Source organism: Eleutherodactylus coqui, unplaced genomic scaffold (assembly GCF_035609145.1).
Source record: "Eleutherodactylus coqui strain aEleCoq1 unplaced genomic scaffold, aEleCoq1.hap1 HAP1_SCAFFOLD_147, whole genome shotgun sequence".
Classification (NCBI taxonomy): Eukaryota; Metazoa; Chordata; class Amphibia; order Anura; family Eleutherodactylidae; genus Eleutherodactylus; species Eleutherodactylus coqui.
In genome coordinates, this window is record NW_027102038.1 from 127,004 (window position 1) to 143,813 (window position 16,810).

The 16,810-nt window shown below is 44.6% G+C and overlaps 1 protein-coding gene across 3 annotated transcripts in view; it reads left to right on the plus strand.

Moving 5' to 3' along the window:
* The window catches only part of AFDN (afadin, adherens junction formation factor), a 145,710-nt gene that overhangs the window by 117,662 nt on the left and 11,238 nt on the right, over positions 1-16,810 (plus strand). Inside the window, exons 4-5 of one of the 3 annotated variants that reach the window (XM_066588688.1) lie at positions 3,196-3,273; positions 5,105-5,615. In XM_066588688.1, the coding sequence (XP_066444785.1) occupies positions 3,196-3,273; positions 5,105-5,615 (589 nt within the window). The remainder of the gene's footprint in view (positions 1-3,195; positions 3,274-5,104; positions 5,616-16,810) is intronic. The other 2 variants (XM_066588690.1, XM_066588689.1) reach the window with 2 other exon arrangements.

The following is a 16,810-nucleotide window of genomic DNA, read 5'->3' on the forward strand; positions in this document are numbered from 1 at the left end:
TTGTCGTCCTCAGCGCTGAAAGAGCATTCTCTTCCTGGTAACGTGGATTGAATACCCTGCTTACAGCAAGAGAATATTGTGATTGGCTCAGGACCACAGGCTGAGCCAATCACAGCCATTCAATGTCATTCACTGAATGGCTGTGATTGGCTCAGGCTGTGGTTCTGAGCAGCCTGACTATTCTCTTGCTTGAGGCGGTGTATTTGGTGTCTTATTTTCATGGAAACACTGTATTCTGCCTTGTTCAACATCTGGGACTTGTAGTTCTAAACTTTAACAAAACCTGCTTTGATATGTTATGTATAATTAGAACAGTGGTGATGGTTATTCCTTTGTTGCTGGTATTTGTAGTCCTATATTCTGGCACCATGCTGGGGAGTGTTAGCAGTGGAACTACAAATATCAGCATGGCTGAGATTTACATTGCCTTATGCTAACAAAACTGGTGACTGTTTCTCTTTAGTCTACTGGTGCTTTTAGGAGACTTTGGAGACATCTCTTAGTTTTCTGGTTTACAAAAGTCACAATTTTGGCGCACACGTTAAACTTAGCCTCACCACTTTTTCAAAAAGTTTGTGGGTCCAGTATTGGGGGTGTGGCTGCACAGGGTCCTTCACATTTAGTACTTCAGAAATACTAGAAACCTACTGCATCTCCTAGCAGGCATATGTTTCCATCTGGAGCGTGGAGTTGCCGCCAGATGGGATGAGTGTACTAGGTTGTAGTACTTGGGGAGGAGTTTATTTGTACCAGCATGTGAAATGCCCATCTAAGTAAAAAAGCCCCATTGAGTATGCCCAGTCTGTGTATCAGTAGTTCTCCCTTAGTGGTTGAAGGGCTACTGGTTGGAAATTACTGGTACCGGCCATCAGTATATACCGGTAACAGCTGGCTGGATGTCAAGCTCACTTTCTGCTGCCACCTTTTATTACTGGAGGTGAACCAGTTAAGGATATGCCACTACTTATAGCCCAGTGCTGTGCCCTTGCCCTACAGGCTAAACATTGCCATCCAGCTACTGGTGGTGTGCTCTGTAACTCGAATCCTGCCTGATTTACCCCTTCTATGCCATGGTCTATTTTCATTGTGTAAGCAGGCAAACTGAGGGACGAGGCTTCCTCTGTCGCCCCATAGGAACTGGCTTATCATGGCAGCTAACAAACGCCTTGTGTGCAGACCTAATGGACTGCCTGCCTATACTGCAATTCAGGTTTTATTTATTCTTTTAACATTTATTTACATTTTACACAACATCGCAATTTTTTCTGAATTGAGGTTTTACACACGGAGCTCAGCTGCACATATGTACAGCTCTATAGAACGCACAATCCTATACAGCTACACAAAACTGCACATACACTAAACACACAGCTTTGCAGCATGCATGTTATACACTTTACTGCTGGATGTACATACAGCCACTCGAACATACACTATGCACATACAGCCCTGCTGCGCTTACGTGTACATTGGTTTTATTAACTCCCTTAATGACTTCCACCATATATGTATGGCTGATGTGCACAGGAATTGTATAGAGTGGGCTCAGGGGCCAAGACAACCCCATATACAGTGCATGCATGCTGTTAAAGACAGCTGACACCAAGTAGCAGCGTCCAGGATTGGAGAGAACTCTGTTCCGGGCCAATAAAGGGATTTTGCTGGCAAAATCTATTGATGCTCTATCCTGAGAATAGGTCATCAAGAGTTAATCACCAAGGACTCTTCGCTCAGGATCCCTGATTGTCAGTGCATTGTCAGTGCACCAGGGCCAGAAGTTGCATTGGGGATGGAATTTAACCCTTTTCAATCCACTGTCTGACGTCTAAAGACATTCTGATTGGAGGCTGTACAGCTCCGATGTTGGAATATGTCCGGCAGGGTATTGTCACTGTAGATTACTGGCCACTCTGTTGTCGGGGGCCTTTCCAGCATGTCACATACCACAGTACTGGCTCTAGCCAGCAGATGGTGCCATTGTATAATGGCAGAAAGAGAAAGCCCCCTAGGAAACCCTGAATCCAAAATTGGATTGCAAAGGGTTAATTGAATTGAGCTGAAGCCGGCTATTACACTTCTGTCACTTCACCTCTGACACCTCTGGGAAGTGTAATAGGAAGCTTCAGCTCCCATTGAGTTCAATAGAAGTTAAGCTGGCATTTCTGTTCCTGTCCCCATTGACGCCATGTAGCCCGGCCGTACTAACAGTGGGCCGAGTGATCAGCTGATCATCAAGGATACTGAGCAGCGGATCCATGTCGATCAACTATTGATGGTCTATGCCGAAGATAGGTAATCAATACTTTTTGCTGGTAAAATCTCTTTGCCAACTGCTACATCTAAGAGCTTGATGTCCACAGTATTGCTTGACAAAAGGAGGGGCTGCCTCTCTCCCCGAAATGTGCCCCCCACCACCCCCTGAAGAGAGCACAGGGTGCTGTTTGGTTGCCATCTCAGATGGAACCTCGTAATGGTCCTAGGCCTGCTATGGATTTCTTCCTGTTAAGCAGGGCTTAGAGGGCATGTATCAGGTCCTGTGAGCCCCATAAACTAAATTTATGGGCTTATAGGAACTTACAGGCTGAATTCGGCGATGTAAGTCTTAGGCCTCATGCACACGGGCACGCATGGATTCAGTGTGGGAAATACTGCAGAAGTCATCGTCTTTCTGTATGCGGATGTGCTACCGGCACACATGCGCAGCACAGAGGGTGCCGTCGCCAAGGCGATGACACAGATCTGTGACACTTCTGCAATGCTCATTGTAGAAGTGGCGCAGAAGGGACAGCTTCCATTGACTTCAAAGGAAGCCGTCCCTGCGTATCTGCTATAAAAATAGAGCATGCTGCGATTTTTATTTCGGCACAGAACGGCCGCAAATTAAATTCGCTGGTGTGCGTGGAGAGAGGAATTGTCACACACATCGATGGGCACATTGAGCAACTGATCGCACGCGCCTGCTGACATGCGTGGAATCCGCTGCTCAATTTGCCCCATGTGGATGAAGCCTTAGGGCATGTGTATATAAGTGACAGGCTAGTATTGGGCTCTGTTCTCATTGTGAAAAATGCAGGATTTTAGGATTTATTTATTTTTTAAATATAGACTGATTAAAAATGTAAGAAAATCGCCAAAAGTTTAAAAATGTTAAACCAAAAATTGGAATTTATATAATAAGTAATTTTTTGATGACAGCTTCTCTTTAAGGCCCCCTGTCCATGGGCGTTGCGGAGCCGTCGCCTGGGAGCAGGAGCCACAGACGGTTCTGCACAGGTCAGTCTAATCTGTTAGATAGGCTGACCGCGGAGAATCAGGGCAATTTGCAGCATGCTGCGAAATGCCAGCCGCGAGTGGGGAATTGCAATGATTCTCCACTCGTGAACAGAGGGCCTGCGCTTTCCACAGCAATGCTATGGAAAGCTTCAGACGGCATGATTCGCCTGTCTAATGATCAGCAGTAACTGTGATAGTAGTCTCACTCTCTTTTCAGTCTATTATGCAGTTTGATGTTCACTGATTGAAACTGTAAATAAAGGATGGATAAGAGACTTGACACGTGAAATGCCTAAAAGTGGTCCTCTGATTAAGGCCCTTTAAGGCCCATTTAGATTGGACGAATCTCGGGCAAATGATACCCGACACTCTTCCCCACACATACTCGTTCTCGTGCTGCTGCACGGGAGCTAGTATTGCTGGCTCACAGCGGGGCGGCAGTAGGAGATTCCACTCCTCGCGCTCCCCTGCCCCTCTCCATCGACTTAACATAGCGGCCTTTTAGTACTGAACGGCAGATATTTACATTGAACGCTCAGCGTTTCATCGTTTATGCTGCCGCATTACTGAACGGCCGCTATGTTAAGTCAATAGAGAGGGCCGGGGAAGCGCAAGGAGAGAAATCTCCTGCAGCCTCCCCGCCCTCCTGCTGGCCACTCTGTGAGCGAGCCAGCTCTACTAGCTCCCGTGAAACAGCACAGGAGCGAGAACACACAGTGTATCGTCTGCCAGACATTCGTCCCGTCTAAATGGACCTTAAAGCCGTTTCCATACTTTAATAGTAGAAGCGAGTATAAGAAACTTTTGATTTACCAAGGAGAAAATAGCGCTTTCTCAATTTATTTAGCTGCTTTCCTCCTACCCCTACCTCCTTAAATTAGAATCTTGGCACTGGGGGATGCCTATAGGGGATGCGGTTGCACCCTGGCCCACGAGCCTTAGGGGGGCCCATAAGGCCTCTCTTCTCCATATAGGGAGCCTAATAGTATGAATAAAGCATTATAGTTGGGGGCCCTGTTAGAGGTTTTTTTTCGCATTGGGGCCCAGGAGCTTCGTTACATCTCTGAATCTTGTATCTGTAGGATAGGGGATAAGTGTCTGATTGGCAACGGTCTGAGCACTGGGATCTCCCACGATCATGAAAATGAGGCTCACTGGTCTCCGCAGATGAGTGGAGCAGCAAATGACACTACACGCTGCTTCTCTATGAATCTGCCTGAGAAATCCAAGAGCTTCTTCTCGGTTATCTCCAGTCCCATGGCTGGAACAGCAGTACACATGCTAAACTGTCTCTCCATGCATCCAGTAATTGGTGTACGCCCCAGCAGATCAGACACATCCCCTATTCTATAGATAGGGGATAAGTTGGTACAACCCTTTAGCTGACTGTGCACTCTGAATTCACCAATAAACTCCCATCTCCATATTGGCTTCACTGAAAGATCAGATTACAGTTGCCCAAAGAGGTCTATGGAGAAGTGAAGAAGCAGCTGGAGACTAGTTGATGTGTCTCCCATACAGAAGAAGAAACCTTGTTCCACATAATCTATTGCAGACCTTCAGCAGCAACACAGAGGACATAGAACAGCAGAAAGACAGATTTTTATCAGTGAATTTTTGAGTAAACTATTAAGGGATCCAGAGAAGTGTTTTTTCTAATAAGATGCTTTACATAATTCAATTGTACTATTGATTTCACTTTAATGGACATACATGGGAAACTTTTATTTTTTTGTTTTTGTTCAGTTTCATTTTTAATCTGTGTAGTTTTGTCTGTATAATTTTTGAATATTGCAAGTCTGTAATCGCATTTTTTATTTTTGGATGGCAGAGGAGGCAAGAAGAAGAGTACTACAATCGCTTGGAAGCAGAGAGGCGCAGGCAGCATGAGGAAGCAGAACGGAGATTGCTAGAGACTGAAGAGCCCGGTCTGTACAGACCTCCACTCCCACAGGAATATGAAGACCCCTACCCACCCCTCTTGTCTAATGCTCCGCCTCACCCTCCTCAGCGAAACACTTCCTACCTCAAAACACAGGCCCTCTCACCTGACACCGTTTACACTGCCAAGTTTGTTGCATACACTGATGATGAGGAAGACACAAACCTAGCAGGTCAGGATAAGTACTCCAGCACAAGAAAGTCTTATGGTGACCTCCTTCCAGCTGCATCTAAGCCACAGCTGCCCGCTGCACGCCAAACTCGTCCTGTATCTGATGGCATCTTTCTTTCAAACTCATTCCAGCTAACTGCAGCCAATGCCAACAGTACTGTTAAAAAAACAGGCCTGGCCCCTCCCATATCAAATAAACCAAGTTTTCTCCATCAAAGCATCTCGAAAGGTACAGTCTACATTTGATTCCTCATGACAAATCTAGAACCAATCCCACCTTTGTGATTTATATGCTCTAGACTATCCTTAATTTCTGTTTTCTTTTTGCCTTGTTTTTCATTTCCGGCCCTATGTGATAATCAATATAGAATCCTGATCTCCCTTTCCAATTTTTTTAAAATTGAAATCCTTCACCCCTTGAATCACTGAAATCTTACTTTTACCCTCTAAATAATTGTACAAATGAAAGTACTGTTGGTTTTGGCTATCATGCTTTGCTACTCCCATGTGTTTCATTTAGGCAATCTGCTTTACTCATCTGTTTAAGTGTTTTTTTTTGTTTGCATGGTGCATCCTTACTAAAAAGCAGCCGCTCAATCGATGTTCTTTTTAATCAGTGGAAATCATTTTGCTTTGTGATGCCATTTAATTAGATTAAACATTAAGGACTGATTCACACAAGCATATATACACTGCGTATTACGCACCGAATAGAACCCATTTAGAAAAAATATGTGGCATGTCCTATCTTGATGCGTAGAAGCCCATTAAAATCAATGGGTGTGCGTAATTACGTGCAGAATATACAGGAAACGTGTATATTCGCCACAAAATTGTTGTGATTTTATGCATCCTTTTTTACATGAGTAAATAGGCTGCTGCTAAGCAGAAAAACGTAAGGCAACAGTGTATTTAGGCCCATTAATACGCTGCGTATTCACAGAACAAAATACGCATACGCCCGTGTGAATGCACCCTAAATCCTACTAGATTTACAGGCAAAACTACTGGATATTTATGCCTGGTTAGCCTTTTAGTTTTGGCAAATTTAGGAGAAAAGTATTGCAAATTTGAGGTAATGCATTTACTGGCCTTTCTCAAATTCACACTAAGTGAAATACTGTCTCAGGTAAATGGAGTTGATATGCAGGATTAATAAAAAGTTGAATTAAACAGCTCTTTTTAGGATTTAGGCCGTTCCCACATACTGCTTTTTGCAGAGTTTCAAACACCGCAGTAAACTCTGTACAATGCCTCCATTGATTTCAATGGGGCTTCTGCAGACTAGCGTTTGAACCGCACCCCATCAATGTGTTCAAAAATGGAATTTGACATCTGGGTGAAGTGTGGCATTTTACAGACTGTGTGCGAGTTGCCTAAAGGCTCTGTTTATATCTAAGAATCCTAGAAAGCATTCAATGATTCTTAGGCTACATTCACACAGGCGAGAACCTTGTACAAGTTTTGTTCATTGCAAGACACACAAAACTCGCACAAATATGAATTCCATTCTATTGAATCACTTATTCACATGAGCATTTTTTTTTCGTTTTTTTTTTTCTTTTTCCCTCACAGCGATAATACAAAGATAAAAATCGCTGCATGCTGTATCTTTTGGGGTTCTCTCAGAACACCTCACCCATTGTTTTTAATGGGACTTTAAAATTGATCACATAGCACTCACATGCCGTGCGACGTGAGGGCGAATGTGATGTTTCTTATTGAAAGCAATGAAAAACACCTGTGATCCTCTGACACACGTGAAACATGCGCCTGAGGAACCTTTATTTTCACAGATGCAAAGTCGTATATTTTGATAAGAAAAATGGTGACGCATGCTGTGCTAGTTCCCTATCGAAAATAATGGAGACTTGAGCAATAATTTAATACATTGCATTTTGTCATTGTGATCCGTTGTGCCACCCTGCTGTTTTAGAAATGAGGGGTACAGTGTGGTACTTGGTGTGTGTATAATATGTATTATGTATTATCATTATTGTTTATATATGGCTTGCAAAATGAGACTTGTGTTCATCATAGCTACAGATTTGACAAGACCACTTAACACAGTGTTCCCGAAATACAGTACTCAGGGACCGCCAACAGGTCATGTTTTCAGGATTTCCTCAGTGTTGCACAGGGGATGTAATTATGGTCAGTGCTTCAGACATTGCCACAGGTGTTCTCACCATAGGATGTCCTGTAAACATGACCTGTTGGTGGTCCCTCAGGACCAGAGTTGGGGACCCCTGACTTAACACACCGCCTGTGCTGTACGTCAGTAACCATAAAGGCAACAAAAACTTGTAAAATATCAAAGGAAAAACAAAATATAGAAACACTCTTAAAATAAGTTGACCATTGATTGGGCCACTATAACATTTGTTCACGTTGAGACTGCCAGAGCAGGAGCCCTCCTTTGCTCTGGCAGATGGAGGCAGATCTGAGACAAGGGGGATCCTTCAATATTTATATGACTTAAAAACACATGTCGGAATAAGTTGTTCACAGTACCAATCCAACTTCAGCAGAACAGCTGAGTGACTTAAAACTCTTTTCTTTTATATGACTTTGTCAAACATTATGGTCAGTCTTGGGCCATTTTCACATGGTAGTGTTTTGGTTAGTATTTTACATCAGTATTTGTAAGCCAAAACTAGAATTGGACTGCAGACAGAAAAAAATTGTAATGCATAGTAACATAGCATGTAAGGCTGAATGAAGGCAATGAAGGCAATGTCCATCTAGTCCAGCCTGTTTATCCTCCTGTGTTGATCCAGAGGAAGGCAAAAAACCCCAAGGGCAGAAGCCAATTAGCCCTTTTGGGGAAAAAATTCCTTCCCAACTCCCTAATGGCAATCAGACTGTTCCCTGGATCAACCCCTAATAGTTCCTACCTGCCTGTATACCCGGATTGACAATTAACCTAAGATTTATATCCTACAATGTCCTTCCTCTCCATCAAGTCACCTTTTTAACTCCTCTATGGATTTTGCCATCACCACTTCCTCCGACAGAGAGTTCCACAGTCTAACTGCTCTTACAGTAAAGAATCCCCTTCTATGTTGGTCATGAAACCTATTTTCCTCTAATCGTAGCGGATGTCCTCTTGTTACCGTCGCGGTCCTGGGTGTTGCAAAATACCAACTAGAATGCTGCCATGCGAAAGTGGCCTTAGAGTCGCAGCTGGCAGAGGGTATGGTCCAATAACATAGCGGGGGTCAGAAATAGAGCAGTCAGGGTTGTCCGGAAACCACGAAAATGCGCTGATCACTTGCAACACGCTATACAACTGGAGGAACCAAATTCCTTAGGCATCCTCTTTATGGGAAGAATTGCCAATATAGCAAGGCCTGATAAGTGGGCCAATTGTAGAATAAGTAGATCCTTCTGCAACCATACGGAGGTAGCGGCTGCCGAGGAGGCTTTTTTGCGTGTTGTGCCTTGTCAGGTGAGCGTTTTTGCTAGCACCTTCTTCCATCATCCCTTAGTACCCTACACATTTGAGCACTGTTTTTCTTATTCCATAAAGTGATAGCTGGACGACACGTTAGCAGAGCATCCACTAGTCCTATAGGCATGGGGATATGAGCACGTGGGCCCTACGAGTACAGGCAAGTGACTTTGCACCAAGTTGTACTGCACAAACAAGTGTGGCGACTGACGGCAGCAACAGCAGTAGGTGAGCAGAGATCGCTGCAGCTGTTCAACATGACACATTAGTGAAGTCAGCAGGGCTGTGGCTGCAAACCTATGCAGCTGGCCCTACTGACATAATGACATAACAGGTCTTTATTAGTTTCAAAGGTTTTTATTAACATTTTATAAAATGGTACTGATTTGGCAGCGCGCACCAACTCTTACAGAGGAGTTTTGCTGGTTGGTCCAACAAAAGAAAAAATATAGTACAGCGTTCAATTTATAAAGTGTGCCGTTTTTTCGTCTTGGTGTTGAAAGAAAGAAAGGAAAAAAATCAAAAAATAAAAGGAAATGGAGTTATAACAGTTAAATCTTGTGAGAAAATATACGTTCTAACAGCACCATGTCAGCTACACATGCGATCACTATTAAGAGATTTTAGCACAATCTCAACGGAATCCGAAAACTACTGTTGTCGTCCAAGAACTTATGTGGATACAGGTAAAATGTGCATATTAGAGGAAGTAAATGACTGAATTCAAGGGAGCCGGAGAGCATCAAATAGCATTTATTTTTTCTATAAGCATAATAATTAAAACCCTTCTCTTAACTTCTACAATATATAAGGAGGCAGACTTCTATCTTGAAACAGCATAACTCTTCGAGGCCATGGCTATGAATTGAATGAGTTTATGGGTCTAAAATTCGTGCCAGAGAATCTGTCACCAACAATACAACTGAGGGACTCCGGTGTTGAGCAAGTGGTTCAACAATCTTGAGTAAATTCAGAACTTTCCTTGAAAATGTTTGGACAATCAGACAATGTTCACTAAATATGCAGATGATCCCCTGGCTCATCAAGCCCACAGAAACAGAGGCTTGTTATCTCCAGGAACATGAAGTGTAACTTAAGGTTTTGTATCGTGCCTGTTCTGTTCAACTAACGGCAGTGAAACCTGGAAACTGCCTCTTACAACTCCAATATGATTTAGCTAGAGATATTTAGAACCGCCTCCCATTGAGACATAAAGGGGTGCGAAGAATAAAAAACTGGGGTGTTAAGAATTAAGGATACAATTTAGACCCCTTCTGGTGTATTCGTTTAAGTTGATTAAATCAAATTGCATGCCTATAGGGAGTCCCCCTTGAAAAGTTGAAACGTTTTTACCTGGGGAGAAACAAGAAAAGAGGAGACGTCTTTCATGTTATCTTTCTTCTAATTATACCCAGGACTGAAGTCAATGGAAGCTGTCCGACCAGTGGCCCTTCCGTATTTGACATTGCGAATTCTGTGTCATCGCCTAGCCTGGATTTTAAAAAAAACAAACTACTGCGCATGTCCGACGGTTAGCTGTGCGGACCATCCGTAGTACAGATAGAGAAGACAGGTGCACACGGATGCCAGCAGGGCACAGGGTCAAATTCCGCTGCGGGCTCCCGAATATGGAATCCGACCTGTTTGTGTGCAGGCGGTCTAAAGGAAAGATGACTTTTTGCACAACATAGAAGGGGCTTCTTAACTGTAAGAGCAGTGAGACTATGGAACTCTTTGCCTATGGACATGGTGATGGCGAATTGGTTATAGGTAAAGATGAGCGAGCACGCTCGGTTAAGGCAGTTACTCGAACGAGCATCGCTCTTCTCGAGTAACTGCTTACTGGTCCGAGCAGATTCAGGGGGTCGGGGGGGGGGGGGGGGGATCTCTGGCGCTGAATTTACCTAAATATTTGGACGGAACATTGAGCAGATAAGTGAGGGAGTTGCGTGGAATGTTTGTGTGGAAAACATGGGCAATGAGAGATTTCACTTGAAAGCGAATAAGGTTGAATAAGGGAACATTTCCAGAATAGATGCTGCAAGGGACCTCTGTAAGACTGGTAGTACCATCAATGATCAGAGATTGCTGAATTAAACTTGTGTATGTGTGAAGGGGTATGATGGCATTACGTAAGGATTTTGTATTGGTTTTCTTTATATAGTACACAAATTGAGTTTTTAGCTGCTCCCGTCCAGGTCGTGGACCACAAGTTCTAAAGGCAACTCCCTATTATGCCACTTCTCCCATCTAGGGATATAGGAATGTTTGTATAAAGGAGGGATATTTGCTGCATGAAGGATTCTATAAATGGAGGCGATAAGACCCTTATGGGACCCTCCTTGCAGACGTTTAAAACTGGTTAGTTGGGGAGAAGATTAGTATTAAAAATAGAATAATAATGCTGAATTTGGTGGCAGCTGAAGGTAGCTGGGAGAACAAGGTGTTTTTGGCAAAGATCTGCGTATTTTGGAAAGGGCCTTCCACAAAGTCGGAACAGTCGTACGGATCACCATGGCAGGGACGTGGAGAGTGTAAGGCTGCTAGGAAGAAGAGTGTAAAGAAAAGGAATCGATGCAGAATGAAGAGAAGCGAGCTCTGCGTCCTGATATGTTAGCTGTGACACTGGGACTAGCGGGCGATTTAAATCGGTATTTTTTTATTGCAATTCTTGACTTTGGGCAACTTGATTACCTTCAAAACCCCTTTTACCACTTGGGGCCTATCACACAGGAGCGATACTTGTTCAGTGAACAGAGGCGGAGTGGGCTGGAGATCGCTTCCGGGGGCCTGCCTCCATTCACAGTAATTTGTAGATAAACAACTGCCTGGTTACACAGGCCGATCCTTGTCTGATTTTTATGTCTGCAGAAACTGAATGACAAAGAATAAGCAAATGACTTACGCAGATCACTTCTTTTAATTCTGTAAATGCATGCGTGTGGCTTGGCTTGATAGACTTCCTGTCAGATCATAGTATAATATGCTAGCAGAGTATTGCTGCAGGAGTGACAATTTCTTGTTCCCTGTGGAGACTAAAAATATTTAGTAAAAATGAGTTTAAAAAAATTAAGAATTATTAGAAAAAATAAAAGGTATCAAAAAGAAAACTTTCCCCAAGTTTAGTAAGAAGCAATCAAAAAGTTGGACGTGTTCCAAAATGGTACCACTACAGGACGTCCCGCAAAAACCGAGCTCTCGCACAACTATATTGATGGGAAAATACCGTATTTGTCACTCTATAAGACGCACCTAGGTTTTAGAGAAGGAAAATGGGGAAAAAATTATTTTGAACTCCCCCAGACAAGGCAGTGAGGGAGGTATTACATTAGGAATAAAGAGCAGTAGTACCGCCGCGGAATGAAGTGTATACCACCGGGTCAACCTGCCATTAAGGATCCAGGAAAGCTGAGTGTAAATGTAATGGTTATCTTACTACTCGTCAGCCAGCTTTTCAGAAGCCCTGAATGCCATGTTTGACTAGTTATGTATGTGCTATACATGCTTGCATAACTCTGCAGTTGGCATTCAGGATCCTGGAAGAGCTGGGTGACAATGTAATGAGGATTCCATTAGTTGTCACCCAACTTTCCAGGAGCCCTGCATGGCATTTCTCATTATAGTTATGTATGGAGTATACATCAGAGCATAACTAGGCAGAAATGTATACAACATACAGGCAGCTCTTTCTCCCCTTCCCCCTGCTATGTAGCCAGCAGATGTGAGAGCTGTCTTTAACTGTAGCAGTTCCTCTTACTAATCAGCTGTTTTATGGGCGCTGGGCTCTGCTATGGAGCAATCGTTATCACACTGTCTGTGGGCTTCATAGCAGGAGCCATCGGCCGCCTGACCAACTGCTGAGCTCCCTGCTGCTCCCCCGCCCCCACCAATCAGATGTTTTATGGGCACCGGGCTCTGCTATGGAGCGATCATTATCACACTGTTTGTAGGCTTTACAGCCGGAGCTGCCGGCCGCATGTAAAACTGCTGAGCTCCCTGCTGCTCCCCCCACCCACCACACACACACACACCAATCAGCTGTTTTATGGGTGCCAGGCTGTGCTATGGAGCGATCATTATCCCATTATCTGTGGGCTTCATAGCAGAAGCGCCGGCCGCCCGTACAACTGCTGCTCACCCACCCCCACCAGTGAGCTGTTGGGCGAGCCTCTCTGCTGCTGTGTTGGTTTTGTATGCTGGCTGCACATTCGCTCTATAGGACGCACTGACTCCCCCCCCCCCCCCCCCCCCCACTTTGGAGGGAAAAAAAGTGCATCTTATAGAGCGAAAAATACGGTAGTTACAGCTGTAAGAATTTTAAGACAAATTAATTTAATTTTTTTCCAAACATTTGTATTTTTTTAACCCTTTAATGACCGGGCCATAGTGTTTTTACGTCCTCTCGAAGTGGGCTTTATTCTCTGAGGACGTAAAAACATGCGTCCTGTAGAGAATAAAGCCCCTCGGGCTCTGGACGTGACAGCTCCATGCTGTCGGTGCCCGCAGGTAGCCGACAGCATGGAGCTGTCGTCCCGGGCTGCACGGACCCCCCCCCCCCCTCCCGGCAATGCGATCGGCGCTATCCAATGCGCCGATCGCGTAAAAGTTTTTTTTTTTTTAAAGTGCAAAAAAAGTTAGATATTCAGCTGCCCTGATGGATCAGATCCATCAGGGCAGCTGAAATTACTCACCCGAGTCCGCCGCACTGCTCCCCGCTCTCCCGATGCTCCAGGCCCCGAAGCCGCATGCGCAGAAGGCCTGGCGGCCCGGGTAATTTAATATCTCCTGTCTCCCGGCTATTGAAGGTAGCCGGGAGACAGGAGATGCCACCGGGGCCCGTGTCCGCCGGTATCCAACGAAAAAGTGTAAAAAAGTTTTAAAAAAGTAAATGTTTCAGCTGCCCTCATGGATTGGATCCATGAGGGCAGCTGAAAATACTCACCTCCATCCTCCTCGATGTCCCCGGCGATCTGGAGCCGCCACGGGCTTCTGCACATCGCGCCAAGGGGAAAATGGCGGCGCATGCGCAGAAGCGCCGGGAATTTTAAAAATCCCCTGTCTCCCGGCTACCTTCAGTAGTCGGGAGACAGGAGATGTCACCGGGGACCGCGAAGTGCGGTTCCCAGGGCACGTGATCGCCGGTATCCAACGGATACCAGCGATCACAAAAAAGTTGAAAAAAGTTGTAGTTTCATCTCCCCTCATGTATCCGATCCATGAGGGGAGATGAAAATGCTCCCCTAAGGTCCCCTAAAGCCCCCCCAAAACGCAGGGCATTAACCGAACAAAATGGCGGCGCATGCGCAGTAGAGCCTAAGGCAAAAGTTGCCTTAGGCATAGTAACTTGCAGGGACCGAAGTGATTGGTCCCTGCTGACATGGGTGGCTGTGATAAACCTATCACAGCCACCCACGTCTTTTGTTTAATAAATATGGCACACGATCAGTCTGGCGTCTCTCTCCCCTGTCACTCAGAGCGATTTCTGACAGGAGAGAGATAGCTGAGAAAAATCGTGTGCCATATAGCGAGTTAAAAAAAGAAAGAAAAAAAACCCATTATTACCCGCCTTCACCTTCCCTCATACCCCAATTACCCCATTTTATTCCTGTCCACCTTTTTGGGGGCTATTTTTTTTTTCTCTACCCCCATTAAAAATTTTTTTAATAAAATGGAGCATAGGCGCTACACCGCCGAGCAAGCGTACACGCTGCTCTTTGCGTCAAGCTCCGGTAGCGAGGCTACCAGTGAGTCGGAGGAGGTTTTTTTTTTTGAAAGTGACGACTCTGCCTCCAGCACTATGGAGGTAGAGGAAGTCGTTGGGGCAGCGGGGCCAAGCTATGCGGCACCCGCCACTGCATGGAGTGCCGCAAGTTTATTTGCGCCCCGCATCCCAGAATTTTTAGCGGCTCCAGGCGTTAATCTGGACGTCGCAAATTTCACCCCGTTTAATTTTTTTAATTTATTCATTACCAACGATGTCCTGCAGTTAATTGTCCAGCAGACGAATACATACGCTGGACAATAAGTGACCGCGCACCCAATGTCGGTTTATTCAGTGATGTGGGTCGCCATATATGTCCCTGAGTTTAAAAAAATTTTGGGACTTATTTTGCTAATGGGATTCGTAAAAAAGTCATCAATACGGTCCTATTAGTCCACGAGCGCCATTCACGCAACGCCCGTATTTGCGTCAATAATGCCCCGATGCAGATATGAAAACATTCTCCGTTTTTTTCATTTTGCAAATAATGCCCAAATCCCCCGAGAAGTGACCCGGCATATGACAGACTGGGCAAATTAAGGCCCCTTATATCGCTATTAAGGGACGCATTTAAAAACATTTATACCCCCCAAAAAAATCTGGCGGTGGATGAATCGCTGATGAGTTTCAAAGGCCGTTTATCTTTTCGCCAGTTTATTCCCGCAAAGCGCGCAAGATATGGCGTAAAGCTATATAAAATCTGTGGGAGCGCCACAGGTTATACTTGCGACTTTTTTATTTATGAGGGCAGGGATCGACAATTAAATCCCCCCAACTGCCCTGAAGACATTGGGGTTAACGGGAAAATTGTGTGGGAGCTCGTGGGCCCTTTTTTAAATAAGCGGTACCATATTTACACCGACAACTACTATACGAGCGTCCCACTTTTTAGAGCGTTACACACTGCAGGTACTGGGGCCTGCGGAACTATCCGCAAAAATAGGGTAGGATTCCCACAACCCCTTGTTTCCAGGCGTGTAGACAAAGGCGCGTCTTACGCACTGGTCTATGACCCCTTGCTGGCAGTAAAATGACGTGACGGAAAGGACGTCTTTATGCTGTCCACTGTGCACGCAGACACCTCCGTTACAGTTAGGGAGAGAGGGGCTGCAGCGGAGAAAATTAAACCGGTCTGCGTCACAGATTATAATACATTCATGGGGGGCGTCGATCTGTCAGACCAAGCTCTACAGCCCTACCTTGTGAAACGTAAAACGCGAGCTTGGTACAAGAAGGTAGCCATCTACCTTATACAGATGGCTACTTATAACGCTCACGTAATTTTTAAATCGGCTGGGGGCACACTGAGCTTCCTCCAGTTTCAGGAGGCACTCGTAGAAAATCTTTTATTTAGGACCACCGCACCTCAGGATGCATTGCAATCCGAGGAGGTGCGGAGGCTCACAGAGCGCCATTTTATGAATCCCATCCCCGAGACTGCGGGCAAAAAATACCCCCCAAAAAAGTGTTGCGTCTGCACTAAGCAAGGCAGCAGGAGAGAGACGCGTTTTTATTGTCCCACGTGCCCATCCCATCCTGGCCTTTGTAATTTCCCCTGCTTTGAAATTTACCATACAGTTTTACATTATTAATTTTATTTCACATATAAGAAACGCCAAAAAGGGGTGTGGGTGGGGGGGGGTCTTTTTAGGGAATCAATTTTACTTTCATTAGTCCATCTCCCCAGTTTTTCATGCTTGAAACAAAAAAAAAAAAACGGTCCTAAAAGTGTCAAATTTGGTGAAAAAAATGAAATCACATTTATATTTCACTCGCATTATAATTATTTAAAAAAATAAAAATGTAGCGTCAGAATGCCCAGTACACCCCTAGATAAATTAGCTAAGGGGTCTTGATGTCAAAATTGGGTCACTTGTGAGGGGCATTTTATTATTTTGGCAGTTTATTGTCTCTACTAGTGTGCAATGGGGCCTGTAAATTATTCAGCTGCACCCTAAAATCAAACAGGTGCTCCATCCACTATAGGCCTAGCCATGCGCCCTCTAAGAAGATTGGGGCTACAATGGGGCTATTGCTGAACCAAGGACAAACAGGGGTATCCATTTTGTGGTGCAAGTCTTTATTCATATATGTGCTGTACAAAAAAAAATCGCTTTTAAAATGACAGAATTACCCAAAAAATGAAAATCGGAATTTTTTTCTTCTGCTTGGCTTAGATTCATTCAAAAACCGTGAAGTCAAAAAAGAC